Raw genomic sequence first — 18,417 nt, 5'->3', positions numbered from 1 at the left:
AATGTGTAGGTAACTATTTAGTCATTCAACAAATTTCTAAATTGTACGAGAAAACTTATTTAATCTTATTAATACTTCGTTATTTTTTTTTGGAAAAACACGAAATCGAAATATTTTAATAATTGTTAAATATTTAGGTAGATACTGTCATTTTTTCAGCCGTGAAAATAGATAAAAAGTTTGATTTTTTTTATATTATAGAGATGAGAATTCCTTAGCATCCCTATTTGGAAATTTATTGGAATTATTTTCAGAAATATATTGAGAAAATTTCCCTATTGGTGTCCGCTTATAAGACCAGAAAACATTGTATCTACCTACTTTTCATGTAAGTGATATTAGGGAAAAAGTGAAATAATTTTTTATCTTCCGAGTACAAATGTCACGGATATTTTCTGGTAAAAAGGTCACGAAACCGATGTTTAATCGGTATTGCCAAAAAGTCGTAGGAAAAGTGGTATGTGTATAGGCTTACCATACGTCCCGGTTTGACCGGGATTGTTCCGGTTTCAGACACGGGTCCCGGTGTCCCGGTCGGTTCAGATTTTGTCCCAGTTTTGCGCGAGCACTGTCTATTTATCTATTCAGACGGTGCATTTCTTACATAGAATTATATAGAAAACAGTATCGGTAGCGCCGAAATTTTCACTTGGAAAATGGGAAGAAATAGAGAAATCTGCATAAGCTATAAACGAAATACACTAATCAACGAATGAATGAATGAATGAACGACAGCAAAAAGCATTAATACTCACAAAACTTTTTTTGCATCAAAAATTCAAGAATAGAGTTTAACGACAACCCAAACTGAATACGTGGATAAATAGGTCCAATTATTCAAATACTTTGATGAGCATCACATTGACGCACTTATCTGAGTAAATTATACAAAATATGGTATTTTGTGCCTACCCGTGACTTCAGCACCTTTTGAGCGTGTTTTGTCAATAATAAATCATATTTGGTCTGATGACCGCGGCCGCATTCTGGAGTCTGCTGTACGAGCGTTGCTAAACTGTAAATTAAATTTTGGCATAACATGCAGTGACTTTTATAAAGAAAAAAAGGCAGAACATAAAAAAAAAACAATTCGCTCCAGCGAAAAGTACACTTAGCTCAATAACTAATTTCTTAACTTTAAAGAACCAACTTTCGGCATTAGATTTACTACGAACCTCTGATAGCGAGCACCTCGCATAGCGAGAAAAAAAATCTGAAATGATCTGCTCATATGAATCGATCATAATTATCAATTACATCAAACTAATACTTAAATGTTCTCAAGATAACTATAACTTAATATTGCGGCGACTTGTATCGTCTACCAAAGTCTTGTGTCATTTCGGTTTGACTTAATCTTTGCAAACCCATTTTAAAGCATTTTATAACATTTTTTCATGACAATGTATAGAAAAATCCGATGACATGTAAGAATATTTTATGTTGTTTACAAATTTAATTGCTTTTGCCAGTAAACCGAGTATATGTCAATAAAAGTATCTTGTTCGAAATTTAGGTGTTTACGATTTTAATCAAATTTCCTGCTGTTTGCATTTTATTGAAATGTCGGAAAATTAGATTGCCTAAATTTTGAAGTACACCGGACAACAGGGTTCTGATCCTTATTGATTTTTTTGGATTGGCCATCTGTAATTTAATTTTAAATTGACGAAACATTTATTTTCCTACGTGAAATATTTAAATCAACGTACCACAGATTACAATTTTAAAATATTGATGTATATTTGTTTATTTACGGAGAAAACAGCGGAAGGATGATACTAAAATTATTATCGCCGTGTTAACTGATGAATGTGTGAATACACAAATTAATTAAAGCACAAGACAAAAAGAGCGCGTTTGTTGAAAAAAATAAACAAAACCTTTGATGGTTTTACGATACCCATTGTTTGTTTTTTTTTTTTATATTCTGCCGTAAAAAAGTCATGTGCCGAAAACAATTATGCTTTACCACTTCTCCTCCAAGTAATCAAACCAAATTGCATAAAATGCTTGTGGAGACCTACACTAACAATGCTTCATCGGAAAGGACTTGCCAATATTGGTTCAGTCAGTTCAGCGATAGCAATTTTAACTTAAGCTACCAGAATCGAGAAAATCGGCCAAAAAAGTTTGAGGACATCGAATTGCAAGCTATTTTTGACGAAGACAGCACTCAATCGCAAGAAATACTCGGCGTGCAACTGGGCGTTTCTCGCCCGGCCATTTTCAAGTGTCTGCATCCATATGAAAGATTCAGAAGACCCAAGAGGAATTAATTCATCATTTCAGTATGACGAATTTCCTTCAAAAGAGACTCCTTCACATCAGTACAGCACATTTTACATAAGCTTTATTTAAACTAAATGTAAATTGATTTAAACAGATTGACAATGTTTGAAACTCAAAGAGCCCACGTGAAGAGCTTAAGCTGAGGTAATGCAGAAAATATACTTGGGTGCTGTAGACTTAAGCTGAGGTAATGCAGCAAATATACTTGGGTGTGCCACCATGTGTAGGTAATTGACGTGAACAAAAAAGTAAACAAGAAATAAATATTAAAAAAAACTGGATTCAGAGACAGATACCAATAATATCTTACAGAACTATGGTATGTCATTCATATCAGGCCAGGCTCTATGTGGCTTCATACCATTTGATTTGAAGAAATTTCGGAAATATATCAAGCAAAGAAAAATAGATGATTACTAGACCTATACCTTGTGACCTTGTGTGAATTATCAGGGAATCGGTATTAATTCTCTCTTCTTCACACAGGAAAACGATAGAATCCATCCACGGCTACAACGACCGGTTCTTACCGGACATGGAACCGGATGAATTAAGGATATTTACTGATGATAGCCTGTGAGACGAAAAGGCGAGTGCGGCGTTTATGCCCTTTGATGGTTTAAGAGCGCTCTTTGCGATAAAATTCAGACTCGATTTTCTTTGGTTTCGTGTTTCTAAATTTGAAGAAATCTTCGACAAATGCAAACACTAGCATGCAAACAAAAAGCAAGGGAAGTTACACTGTAAATGACTGCTCCAGATTATGCTAGATGTTTACATATATATATATATATATATATATATATATATATATATATATATATATATATATATATATATATATATATATATATATATATATATATATATATATATATATATATATATATATATATATATATATATATATATATATATATATATATATATATATATATATATATATATATATATATATATAAATATCAAAACCTTTGAACTTTGGAATAAAAGATACATAGCAAGAAGCATCATGTCGTTATTTATTATTTAAGGATTACAGAACTTTACGAAAATTCCAGCACCTTGATTTGTATGCATCAAAATAGAAACGTAGAATTCGAATTGTGATTTGATTCTAAAATCTTTGTTTTGTTCACAGATGTCACGCGAAGAAGCAGATAAGACGATCAAGGTGTCTCTGCCTGACGCGGCGCACGCGTCCGTGGTGCTCCGGGAGGCCATGAGTGTGGAGGAGTTCCTGGCCAGCGCGTGCGCTCGCAAGGGGCTCGTGCCCATGGAGCACTTCGTGCGCGTCAAGAAGCGCCGAGACATGGAGGACCACAACTACTTCGTGCCCCACCGTAGCGACCTCATAGAGACATACGTACGTACACATACTATACTCTCACCTACACTATCCCGTTTTGTATTTAATTTAATTTATATAGATTAATCTGAAAGAGATAAGGATAGGCTTAATGCGTTCGAGATGTGGACCTTTAGAAGAATGCTAGGAAATGAAATCTGTCCCACCGCATTCCCAGATCTGATGCAAAAGCATCTACGTTTCCTGATAGACCTTCTCTTGCAAAGCAATTTTTTTAATGAATTAAGTTGCGGAATTTATTGAAAATGTGAAACAAAATTGTATGCCGATTTTACTGTGAATTTACATTTAAAATACAAGTTTGTAAAACCGCTATAAAATTTTCTAGAAGTGCCCCCGGTGTAGGCAGTGAAAGGGATTAATAGTTAGTTACGTTAGTCAGCTAGATCCGATTCAGAAAAAAGGCACTTACTCGCGATTATCTCAAAGAGACGCGCCAAATGGATCGGTCACGTGTTGAGACAGGAAGGTTTCCTGCACCAGATAATAGAGGTCGCCCACGATGCAAATATCTTTACGACTTATACGACGATATGGGCTATGCAACGTACTCGTATGAGGAGCTGAGGAGGGTTTCGCATAAAAGACCAGAATGGCGAAGCAGATGTCATTAGTTGCTGCAGACCAATACACAGGATTGAGACCACAAAAGAAGTATTTAATTTGTTTGTCATTTGTCTTCTCAACAACGCAACCCGTTCCCTATGTTCCGATATTGAGCGCAGACTATAGAACGGGTTCGATACCCAGGGGGGTCAAAATAAATCTGAGTGATTTTCCACACTAATATTTATTTAATATTATCCTGGACTAATACCTAAAGCGTCGAGCTGATCACGTTTCCTTCGTGTATTTAACGATCAAGATAAAACTACTACTACTATGCCGTGGGCTATGCACTATTGAGTATGGGTAAGGAGCCTAAAAATAAATTCCTTCATTTATTTTAAACCCAAGTATAAACAACGCGATATATAATCAAACCTAGTAATATGAAAGTAGTAATAAAAGTGGGATTAAATTAGCAAGTTCAAATTAAAATATATAATACGTACACCATAAATCAATACATTGCGAAAAAAATAAGATACCTATCACAAAACTTAATGGAGAGAATTAATTTGTCCCGGTTTTAATTTACACTACCGGTTTTTGGGGAGCAATTCTCCCATCAACAATTGTTTTAAAGTTAAAACTTTTTGAATACGCAATGTTGATGAAAGGGCTCCTCTCCTGGGACTCTAGAACTTTAAATTGAAGACGATAATATTGTAATACTTTTAACTGAGTTTACGTTACAATTCCAGTTACAATATGCAGCAAAAATACTATCCTATAATGTTATGAATAATGATAAAATCCAAAATAATAAATGTGTGCATATGCACTTTTATGACTCTAACGGATACAGGAAGACGTCGGGGAAAAAACGTGGTACTATGTAACCTAAAATAACAGGTACATTTCACTTCATTCGTGACGCAAACAAATATTGATTTTAGCCAATGCAATTATTTTACTTTTACTCAGTGTCTGAAATTTACAGTAAAACTTCGATACAACGAACTAATTGGGAGGAGGGCTTGTCTGTTAACGTTGAAAGTCGGTTATATAAAATTAGGTTTAAAATAAATCAAAAAACTTTTTTTTTTTTAAATATAAAACTGTATTTAGATTTAAATAACAATATAAAACACAAACAAAAATCTGTTTATTGTCTTCGGACTTTCGTCGTGAAGTGACGTTGCTGTTTGATATCGACGCGCTTGGTTTCGGTAATCCTGCTTTGAAAAAGGAATCAAGTTTTGTTTGCACTTTTGAAGTTAGCTGTTTTTTTTATAATCAACTCTCTAAAATTAGGATAATGCGTAAAATATTGTTTAACTTCGTTATCTGACGAATAGTCAATAAATGTTATTAGATCGTCAAAATGTGTTCTTAATCACGGATAAATTCATGTCCGCGAAAATTGTGAACATGCGGCGACACTAGAATTTAAGCATGTACATATGTATAATATTAACAGGATATTTTTTTATTTGATTTTTTGTCCGTTATATCCGAAGTCTGTTATATCGATGTTATACGGTATGTATTTCAATTCTTGAAATACGTTAACGAAGGTCCTATAAAATGACGTCGATATAATACAATCGGAGAAAGAAAAGAAGCATCAATGCTTTTGAACGCAAAAATAGTTTTATACCTACTGTAAAAAAATCGAACCACGTCACTATAAGAGACGTTGCAAATTACGAAGAAAGCTTTTATGCATTTATTTACTAACGTACAAAACAATTACACACAACTTTACAGAGTAAATAATGTTGCCAGCTGGATTTTCAGATGGAAACAGCAAGATAAAAACTGTTTTTCGTTATAATGTACGTGGCCGTTTTGAACAAATTAATCACCCACCATACAATGCAGATTGTTCTCAAATTTGAAAGTAAAATATATTGTAAGGCATTTCGACACTAATGACGACTACTTTCAGGCGATGGAAACTGGTATTTTTTCTGACAAAAATGATAAAATAATGTTTGGCGATTTAAATTGATGTTTCAGAATAATTTATTAAAATTTTACAGTAATTGAAATATACGTTCGCCTTTATGTGTCTAATTCCGCAAATATAAACTTGATAAAAACACCTGCGCTAGATATGAAATACCAAAATTAGGTGTGTCAAATTTCATTAAACCTGTCTTGTTTAATTTGCTCGAGTAGGGAAAACCACATTTTTGATTAATTCTGTTGTTGACAACTCTGATTGTTTCATTAGACTCGAACTAATTAAGATCCAAGAAACACCACGGGTGATTCACTACTATATATATATATATATATATATATATATATATATATATATATATATATATATATATATATATATATATATATATATATATATATATATATATATATATATATATATATATATATATATATATATATATATATATATATATATATTTATATATATATATATATAATATATATATATATATATATATATATATATATATTATATATATATATATATATATATATATATATATATATATATATATATATATATATATATATATATCTCTAAACCGACAAATGTTACAGTTCAGTCGCCTCAGATTATTGTGTCATCCCACGTTGTCTCAATTTACTACAGAGAATCTAGTGAAGATTATGTTAATCATAACAGACAAGTTTTTTCGTAATCAATCAACTGGCTTTGCATTATAATCTAACATAGGCGTAATTCTATTTCGTATAATGTAACCTAAAGTATTTAGAGTTTGTACATGTTTACAAGTATGTAAAGGGAAAGAACAGTAACATCTTCGTTTATAATACCTAACCCCCCTCCTAACCACAATTATTCACGAAATATTTTTATGTGCTTTTTTCTTGACAATATATCGTAAATAATAAATAAGTAAAAACTTGACAGTAACAACATATAAATGTATGTTCACGTATACTATCTTATCCCAAGCAACTGATGTTATGGGGAAAATATTATAACGACTAGCCTTATAATATAAATAAAATTAATTTTATATTATGCGGTGCTCTAATCTCACGTTTTTTTGTTAAGAGGTGTCTTCGTTTTGAAAATTGTAATGTGATTTGGGTCGTCGTCATTAAACCTGTATTACATTCCCGGCACCCCCACCATCCCAGCCATCCATCATCCAATTATTTCATCGGATGGCCAGCCGAGTGCCATCAATTCCGCTGGACTTCCACGCCTACCTCTTTTTATTACATCCTCAATCAAATGTAAATGACAAATGTGTGTATTGGGAATTTACTCCGAATATTGTGGATTTGATCCCTCTAAACAATAATTATGATTAATCAAATAGATAAATCGTATTCACAGTTTTCGAACAAATATTTATCTCGGTCAATATCAACAATACATTTGTGAAGTAATACATAAAAATATTACAAACATCTGAGAATCACTGAGTAGTAATTCTCTATTCTGAGGTCTTAATAGAATATTATTTTCTCTTCCATATTGATTCTAGTGTGCATGTATAGGTAAATGATATTGGTACAAAGATTTAACGATTGCTGGACTAAACTAGTTTTGGATCCTGCGGGATTGGGCATCCTGGAACAAGAGATGTAACGAATCTGTAACTGTTACTTTTTTGGATACCCGATTCGATTCGGTACTTTTTCTCGATTTGTATTTCTCTCCTTTTAGCCTAAATCGTTATTTGATTCGGTATTTTTATTTCGATCGCCCAAATCTACCTGGAACTGTCACGTTTGATATAAAATCTAGAAAAAAGCTTGTGAAGTCATCATAAAATATTATAAAATTCAACATCGTTCTTATTTTTTTTAAATACTTACATAAATATCTGCTGCATTATTAAATAAAAAAATAAAGAAAATAAATGTATTGCAGTAGAAAATATTTTGTGACCAGTAGCTTTTCACATAATTCCAAACATTCTGGTAAGTTACCGACCCGGAAATTATCCAAAAATTCTTGTCAAAGCATCTCTCCTCTTGTCGATTACAATACATCTTCAGTCGACGAGGGGTAAAGCGAGGAATGCACATAGGAAACAATTTTAGAATCGCTAATGGCGTAAGCAGTCCTCCACAACCGCCGCACCGCGGCACAATAGTGTGCTGCGAGACGATGTTTGGTGTACCCTGCATTTCTGCAATAGACGGAAAAGATTTTTCAATGAAAAAGTGAGGTTTCGTTTCAGAAATATTTTAGGGAAAACGTCGGTATCCTGCGAATAGGAAAAGATCGCGAAACATTCACGTAAAGGAAAATACAATTATCACACAACAATGCTCAATATGGTATTTCAATATTTATTGACCTATTTTGTAAATTAAAATTTTAATGTGACATAAAACTTGTGTTGCAATGCTAAATACTCGTACAGTTTGTCAGTATTTACTAACATATTTTGTACATCAATATTTTAATGTCATATAAAACTTGTGTTGTTTTTATCAAATCAAAACAACAAATCAAAACAAGGCAACATCAAAACGAAATGGCGATTTAAGAAAAGGGTCCCGTAGCAATTTCGCTCCCGGAACGAGAAAAATATATAAATATAACTTTCGACTTTGGTAACGTAATTTTTTCCACCAAACAATATTTTATACAGTCCGAAAAAAAGCGAATGTTCAAACGCATCATGTTTAATCGTAACATTTTGTTTAGTATGTTATCTGGATTCATAATTATATTTTTTGAAATACAGGCAGAAGATTGCTGCCACAAACACCTATTGGATATTCATTTCGTTATTTTTTTCTTACAAGTATTTCGATACATGTCCAAAAATTAAATTGTTTCAATATACACATAATACATCTAGTGTCATATTATCACACATTTTGAGTGCTTAACACAAAATTTGTATTTTCCATAAAAAAAAAACGAAAAACTCTTTAAATAACTTAAAACCGAGAATTTCAACAATATTATGTGAAAACAACACAAATTTATCAAAACAATGTTTACAATTAATATAAGTATATTTATTTTTTAAACACACTGTATTGAAACTTATTGACAAAAAATCAAATAAATACTGGTTAATACAAGAGACTACACCATGTTTTTAATCATTATGATTTATTAAACATAGCAAAAAATATCATTACTTTTAAAACAATGTTTTTTCAAGGATAAAGAATTAATCAAAACTTAGAAAATGGATATCTTTTTATTCAAATCACATACCCATTGAACTGTTCCTATGCAGTGCGACCTATTTTCCGCTTTCCGTATTATGTTCGTACTTGTACGTTTGCAAAAATGTACTTGTATATTGTGATATTTTATTAATAGGTTGCCTTATCTGGAACTGAAAATATGACTCGGATAATACAACTAGATCGGAAGGTACACTCACCCTTCGGTCGGGGAGGAGGCTTTCACCATGACGTCATCAAACCCGGAAAGCCAGTGGCGCCGGCGCAGCGTTACTATTTGGTTTGATGCACATCACAGGTCGTAGGTACGCAAGTACTTACCGCCCGGAACAGATTTGCCTCCGATGAACCTGGGCTTATCATTTAGTGGCCCCACCCAAATATACTTGAAAAATCAATATTTTAATACCAAAATAACCTACACCGTATTAAACATACAATACATCGATTCGTAAAATATAATAATTTAGGCATCTCTGGCTATAAACATTAGGGTAGGTTGCAACTACCTAAGTCTTTAATCATCTTAAAATATTTTTTGCTGTCATTTATTCTTACTGATGTAAAGAATTTAAAAAAAAAATAAAAAAATAAGTTTATTAGTTATAGTTAAACTGAAAATTGTTAAATGGATTATGTATATCATATCGTCTCAAAAGTCTCTTATAATAATAAGGTGGCCTTCCATCTTCATACTTTGCGAAAAGTTCCGACATTTACGTGCTTTTTGATTTTACGAAGTCGTCTTAAATTAATTCATTAAATTTTGTAATTCAATATCCCAACCCAATCTAGATTTTCCTAAATTGGGTTGGAATCAATCTAGGAATATTGAGAAATACGAGCTTTGAATTTTTCGATCGCTTTCTAAATTAAATATCATCAAATATTTTTTTAATTTATGTAAAACATTAATGATTAAAGGAAACACTTCGTTTTTTACTCAAGTGGTGAAAAACGAGGTGTTTTCTTTAATCATTGTAACATTTCTTACCACAAAGTTAATGCCGAAACAATAAATAAAATAAAACATTAATCAAATGAAAAAAAATTACTTTCTTTAGTTCTTCATATTTGTATTGCAAAATTTCAATTTATTTCTTTCGATTGTGCGAGCCCTGAACAATAGCCCATTTAGCCCTGCGGTAAATCCGAGATTACGTAACTCCGTATCTGGTTACCGTTCCCTGTGAGGTATAATTGTACATAAAACTTTTCGTTTTTCTTACGGGTTCTCTCCAATAATTGGTGTTTAGTCACCATTCTAAAATATGTTGATCGATCCCACGGCTGGGTTCACTCCCTCATGTCGCGGGGCTAAGATTTCACTTCCTCACATCAAATTTTCCCATCGTTGTTTACTGAATAAGTTGCTACCGGTCATGTCTCATCACGTCGCTCACTCCTTTCAAGAACGTCATAAATAAAAAATCGACAATTTTCAGCTGTGCATGTTTTCGGCATGCCCAGAAAATGTACTATATCCCAAAAAAAGAGGCATATTTTTAACTTAAAATTTACCCGCTACAGGGCAGAAAATGTTGTTTTAGCATTTTTGAAGAAAAGGTATTGTTTTATTATTTTTTTTGAATAAACTAAATATTTTTGAAATGGAGAAAAAACCTTCAGGTTTTACCTAAAAGAGATCTGTTGCACAGTAATAAGTTCAATAAGTGGCTTGATATTTATTTTTAATAAATTGTGTTATATTTTTTAACTTTAAAAACGTTCTCCTGAAAAATAAGTTTTTTGATTTATGACGTTCTTGAAAGGAGTGAGCGACGTGTCCTCGATGCTCAAATTTGCTTCGCTCGAGACTTTACCTAGTAACTTTTCATTCATCGTTCGGTCCGTTCAATATTGCGCACCGAGATGGTTCATAGGGTACTGCATCGGAAGATCACAGTTTTAACCTAATCATCAATGTTATGAAAGTGAGGTGATAAGTCCTGCGCTCCAAATTCTTGGATGCAGGAGTGGATTATATTTTATACATTACGTAAGTGTAAGATCTCAAGATGATTAACATAACTGCCTTACGGGAAAATAATTAGGGGAGAAATAGTGTGGAAAAATTAAAACAGCCGTAATCGCTCGAGCATTGAGGATAGCATTCCCGTAAACTTGACACTGCTAATGTCAGGCTTAATAAAAAATAATCATGTCAGTTTGGAATGTTCATCATTATTTGATGTTCACAAATGTTGAGTGTACATGTAAACTATTCGAATTTTGGTCGAGGTATTCAGTGAGTAACGTTTCACGATGCGCCAAAGGCATGCTCAACAGGCTGAGAATGTTGCGCGGGAATGCCAAATTTCGTTATTCGACCAATTCGTGCTGTATACATTCATATGGTATTCGGACGATTAAATCTGTCAGAGTCTAAAGTAAACAAAACAGCACGTAAATATTCTATTGAACAAACCTAGGGAACGGTCCTGCTGCGTTGTATGTACATACGTGGAGCGGGGAACGATATCAATTTTCAGTGTCCGCGGCTGTAATGAGAAATTATTTTGCCAACTTAATAACATGAAGTTATTCGATAAGAAAATGAACGAAAATATATAATAAATCGGTAGTTTTTAAATATTTGTCTATTTTTAACACTGTTTGCAAAGGAGTACCGACAATTCGTTTAAAAATTAACACGATTTTGATCCACTTTACTTTTTTAGTGAAATCTTCATAACTTTTGAACATTCAATACTTACATCCCTTACGTTTATATTTATTATGTAACTGAAAAATGTTTTAATTGCATTGTGCAATTTAATTTGTTTTACAAAACATATAACAATAGATGGAGGAAAAGAAAATCGATTTTCCTATTAAAGCACTTTTTTTAAAGGTGAATATTTTTATTTTTATTATTTACATATAAGTATAAACTATTTATGTGGCGTACATTATTAAAAATAGGTATCAAATTGTGGTAGACAGGGTTGGAACCCAGAAACTCTACTCAAGAGTCCGCGACACTAACCACGGGACCACAACCAAAATTTAATGTAATTTTTTTTATTGAAACATATATTTGCTAACTATATATACATATTAATACATACATACATTCATTTAAAAAATCATAAATATAATTAATTTTTGCAGAGATGCACCATGCCACCTTATGTGTCTTGTCGGTGGAGTTCTTTTTACATACATTTTATATTATTTTTACCTATTTTAGCAATTTTTACCCATACACATTTTCAATTTTCTGTTCATCATTTACCTATCCATTTATTTTGCCTTTGTTCCATATTTTATTTTGACCTCTTACCTCCATCGGCAACAAATTAAAAATGCTCGGAACTATATATTGAAGTGTTCTACTCCCATATTTAAACAATACTAAATGACTTATTATGAATATTTAAGTAATACTTTTGGAGAGTAAATGATGACGTGTTTTGTCACCAGCTCCATACACACGAGGTGGTCGAAGTGTGCGCCAAGATCCTGTACCAAGTGGAGCTGCAGAGGTCGGCGCTCGAACAGATGTGGGGATTCAGTGTCGAGGCGGAGCTCGCCGAGAATGCGGAGAGACAGGACGAGCTGTGCTGCTACGTCAGCAGGGTGGAGGACAAGAGTGTCGCTATGCAGAACGGTAAGTGCAACTCTACTGCGCAGAGGACAGAGCGCAATGGCACTACGTCATATTCTATCTGCTTTTCATTCCAATAATGTGAACATGGTTCACCACCGTATATCACTATTTCCAACCCAGAAATATGACGCACTCCGATAATGAAGAATCCATAAAAAATAGCAGAACGTCATACTCTAAATTTGAAAGTATCAATCTGCTCCTCATCCCAACAAAGTGAACATGTTGACCACCGTTTACCACTATTTACAACCCGGAAATATGACGCACCCCGTTAGGAACTTGTCCATTTTAAGATAATAAAATAAGAACTATTATATATAGTTTTTTTCTAATGATTTTAAGAGATTTTATTTCTCGTTCTAATCTTATTAATCATAACAAGATCATTCTAACAGATTAAATTTTTTGTAACTGGTGCAAATAAAAGTGGATTTCACCATTTATTTTTGTGAGACGTCAATACTTAGTATTGACTCTTATCCACTCCCAATGGTACATAGGGCACTGCATCAATTTGAAACTATGTTTGTTCGATTGTTTAATATATAAAGGCAAGATAATCAATCCTGGTACCAGTACAAAGTAATATTTAATAAATATTATAGTCAAAAAACACATTTATTTTATCCCTCCTCTAATAAAATCGATCCCGGCTCCTGTAGTATGGAAGCTAAATGTACTAATTACTACACTACGGAGGTGGACGTAAATATTTATTGTTTAAAAATATTTTAGTAAAAAATCATGATTTCCCTTTATGTTGTTTTTTTTTATCTCAAGCAGTATCAATTTATTTATCTCGTTATTTTTAAATCAAGCAGTAAACCAAGGATGGTGTGTAGGTAATTTGAAATAAAGGTTCAAACATTAGACTCATATAAAAAAATAACATAATTTAATGTTACCGTAATAAAATAATATATAAAAAGGACACATTAATGACTTTACTACATGCTTTTTTCTGTGCGTCGGCTCTCTAAAGCGATCACTGTTTTAGAGCGTGGTTTTTGTGTTTTCTGATGGTTAAAATTTAGATACGTTTTTCCAACGAGCACGTTGGCACACAAAAGGGTTAATTACACACTTTTATCCACTTCAAGCACAATTTTGTTTGTTGTTTAACAATATCGCGAAACATTTTCTAAAATTGCTTTCAGTAAAAAACTCATGGCTGATACTCGGTCTAACTCTACGTCCATAGTACATACTTAATTAAGAAATACATAATTATTCTGTGTATTACGTATCGTGCTGAAAACAAGTTCAAAAAATATTTAAAAATAAAAACGTACAAATGGAATAGAATTGCTAAATATCGCTTTAAAATCGTACACGAATGGGCACTAGGATATTGAGTAAACCTTGTTTTACAGCGGGTCTAGTTCCAAGAGATACTGGCGTAAAAAAAATCAGCCTAAAATGAACAAAAATATAATAAACGATGCAAGGTTAGGTTCCATGTTAAAAATTAAAGAACAATTTAACACGTTTATTTAATACATAACCTATATCGCTCACTCCTTTCAAGAAAATAAATCAAAAATCGTCAATTTTCAGTTGTGCATGTTTTCCGAATGCCCAGAAAATGTACTATATCCCAGCAAAAGAGGCATATTTTTAGCTTAATATTTACCCGCTACAGGGCAGAAAGTGTTGTTTTTGCATTTTGAAGAAAAGGTATTGTTTTATTATTTTTTTAAATTTATTAAATATTTTTGAAATGGAAAAAAAACATTCAGGTTTTACCTAAAAAAATCTGTTGCACAGTAAAAAGTTTAATAAGTGGCTTGATATTTATTTTTCATACATTGTATTATATTTTTAAACTTTAAAAACGTTCTCCTGAAAAATCATGTTTTTTGATTTATGACGTTCTTGAAAGGAGTGAGCGATATGTAATAAAAATAAATTGTAAATGTATTTAACAAATTAAATTTCAATGCGTTTACAAAATAAATAATCTCTTGATAAAATTAATGTTTCTTTTGATAAATGCTAATTCACCAGTTCGTCGGCACAAAATTAAATTCTCAGACTCAAAAAAAATCACTTCAATTGCTTTAATTATTACTTCCGTTCGTGTAGAATCATAGCACAAGAGCAAACGGCAGCTGTGACGCTTTTTTTAACATGTGCACTTCCATTGAAATACCCGTCTCACAGAAGTCATCATCTGTTAACCTTTTTCTAGAAGAAAGGATACGAGTTAGATCAGCCGTTTTTAGGGTTTTCCAACAATTTTTTCTCATCCTCCTCCTTTTCGAGATCTTCTGACTGAGGGAAATATAGTTCCTCCATCGACTCTTCCAATTCTTTATTAGAGAAACCCACAACCGTCACCAACCGGCGTAATTGTGAATCGTAGTTAATCGAACCGGCGCAAAACGAGGTTTACCTTTAAATATATTTGTAAAATTAAGTGATATTGATGTTCAAATAAAGGCAGAATGGTGAATCTTACATAAACGTTTCGAGTAATCACCTAGCTAGCCGATGATAGGTTTGAAAGCTTGTAAATCCCAAATGACTTTGAATTTACAAGCGTTTCGTCTCCGTGAGAGTATATACATACAAATATATATATAAAGTATGAATGCCCTTTCAGGACTTAATGAAATAACAAAATCCTTTTCAGTTTACTGAGCACTGTTTATGTCCGTAACTTCTATGACGTCACGTTTTATATCATCAATCATATGATGTTATTTTGGTATATCAGTACTAGGTTTATCGCATGAATCCGAAAAGTATTATATTTCATTACGCGCCACCGCCACCAGTATCCGACTTTATGCAAGTACCTACATAAATTAATTCCTCAGTTCTGTTGAATATTAACTTGATGGCGAAACAATTCAACAATAATTAACACGACATAATACCGTATACATACAGGATTGTACAATTAACCCTTGGTGCTCAAAGTTTTAATCTACGCAAATGAAGTATAGTTTAGCGGAATTCCGAATATTGGATTATATTGACAATAAAAGTTACGGACTTACTAAATACTCGTCGCGACATTTTTGTATCAACTGAATAAATGTACTTTTAAAGGAAATCTTATATTTAAAATAGCAAATCAAAAATAGTTTAGCAAAAAATCTAAAATTTCAAATGGATTCCGTCGATCTATCTACCTATATTAGTGACAAGTAAAATCGCGATTTTTTTTTAAAACAGCTCTTTTGACTGCAATAGTAGCGCCATCTGTTGAACGTAACAGAAACTCACACAATACTCAGATAGCATGCTTCTTGACAGCTGCTAAAATATCATATACCCACAAATATCGTGAAATTACACATATTAGAAATGTGCGCTTTCTCTTTTCTGTCTTTTCCATTTGACCAGTCTAAGCCGCAGCAGCGCGTGGTCCGGGTACAGCTAATTATTTCTTATATAAATTGATGCGAGTTGAAATCAATTCATTGATGGTAACGTGTAGTTTATCGAGGATTTTCGTGGGTCGGGTAGGTACGCTAAAGCTGTGTATATTTCGCAGGTAAAACTCGTACTCATATGTATCTATAGATACATGTGAGTACCGTGACGTTACGATATATCGTATCGTGCACTATAAATGCTACTTATAAACCGACGACACACTAGTATCTCCATTGCAAATATTACGTTCGTATCTCTATCACGTTGAAATAATGCTTACAGCCTGCACCTACTCGCAGTGAGTGATTAGCTTGTAACTTGTAACCCATATATTCCACTTTCTGCTTACGTAACTCGCTAGCTATCCGTGTAATCTGGTAATATTGGTTCCCACGAGGGACGATATTCCACGTATTATACAATAGTTACGAGCTGTACATGATTTGTTCTTCGAACTCCATTCCGTCTGCTGATTCTCGTTCGAAAACATTTTCCATCGCTACGTCAATAAACCGGATGTGCCGTTTTGCAGATCGCTAGGATAATATTTTTATCCGTAATTACATAAAATTTATTCGTTCGCACCAGACTTTGCTTAGTGAATCACATAGATTTTGTTTACATAAACGGACACATTATTATTTCAACGGTGTACATTTATTAGCATAATTATATTTGTGATAAATAAATAAATAATAATTTTATGTAGGTGTAATAAAATGATAAATGAACATATGTATTCTGGGGTCTATTATTTAGACGAATTGTTTATTTAATTTTATTTACATGTAGGCGTTTCAATAAATGCCGAAAATGTTACTTTTTAATAAGAAATCCATTTAAACTTTTTATGGCGATAATTTGTCAAGTAAAGTATTGTTTGTGCTAAAAATCTAAATAAATGCAGCCTGTTTCGTACTTTGATACTCGCAAACTAAAACATAGTTTTATCAATATTTTGTTATCCAACACTACACATATCCAAATGTATGCATTTCCTAAATAATTGTTCTGTTTTCTTCAACAGGTATCATCAAAGGGGATGAGATCATGGTCATCAACGGAGCCATCGTATCCGACCTTGACATGATGTACCTGGAGAGCGTACTCCAAGAGGAGCAGGCACTCTGCATGATGATGAGGTGAGAATGACTATGTTTCCACTTTATCATTTATTGATTTGGCATTAACTTTGTGGAATGACATGTTGATTTTAAAGATTAAAAACTTGTATAAATAATATGCTTTTCCCAAATTCATTACCATTATTGTCTATGTTACCAAGTCCCGCCCCCAAACCTCCCTCTAGTTATTACCCCACCCACCTCTACCTTTATTTTTTTGCTGGTTAGTTTTTGAGAGCACCTGTCGATGAAAACATCAGTAGTGTTCTAAACTGAGGGTGAAATTAATGTGTGTGTCTTATTTATATTACGTTATAGCAAGTTTTTAATTTTGAATAATGTTTCCACTATATCTCCACACACATGACAGGGTACAGATACACCATAATCTATGGTTCTTCCCAACGAGCTTCGGGCACCCTTGTCTACATTAACTCGGTGGCTAGAAGAAAAGGATAAGTTATTGTATAGTGATTTATTCTTTTTTGATGGCGGGAAATGAGACGGGTTTATTGTCTATTTTGAAAAATGGTAAAACTAAATATACTTTAATTTTTTTAAACAATTTAAATACCCTATTAAAATTTTGCCAAGTCACCGGTTATTAAGATATATTGCAGATATCTTTCTAAATTCACCCCCAACCCCGTTTTTTGGTCCACCTTTTTGAAATTTCTGAGAATGATAATATAAGTTTTGTTTAAAGTAAAAGTCCAAATATTCGTATTCATGTTTGATACACTTTTACCAGTTTTCTAGGTATAAGTATCAACATGAAGAACTTACCCTCTACATTTCACGTCTCTAGGGCAAGCGGTTTAGACTATGCGTCGATGAGTCCGGCATTCGGTTAGATGAAAATAGTTGATACAGACGTTTTTTTATAATCCTAGTAATTTACTGTTTGTTTTAGCAAAACA

The 18,417-nt window shown here is 32.7% G+C and overlaps 1 protein-coding gene across 1 annotated transcript in view; it reads left to right on the top strand.

Annotated features, from left to right (window-relative positions):
• Nucleotides 1-18,417, top strand: part of sif (guanine nucleotide exchange factor still life) — a 140,891-nt gene that overhangs the window by 99,841 nt on the left and 22,633 nt on the right. The window contains exons 25-27 of the mRNA XM_088274160.1: nucleotides 3,434-3,658; nucleotides 12,797-12,983; nucleotides 17,401-17,515. Coding sequence (XP_088130286.1) covers nucleotides 3,434-3,658; nucleotides 12,797-12,983; nucleotides 17,401-17,515 — 527 coding nt within the window. The remainder of the gene's footprint in view (nucleotides 1-3,433; nucleotides 3,659-12,796; nucleotides 12,984-17,400; nucleotides 17,516-18,417) is intronic.

The sequence above is a fragment of the Brachycentrus maculatus genome, unplaced genomic scaffold, assembly GCF_059751285.1.
Source record: "Brachycentrus maculatus isolate JH-2025_06_01 unplaced genomic scaffold, ASM5975128v1 h1tg000637l, whole genome shotgun sequence".
Lineage (NCBI taxonomy): Eukaryota > Metazoa > Arthropoda > Insecta > Trichoptera > Brachycentridae > Brachycentrus > Brachycentrus maculatus.
This window is presented reverse-complemented; position numbering and strand designations above follow the sequence as displayed.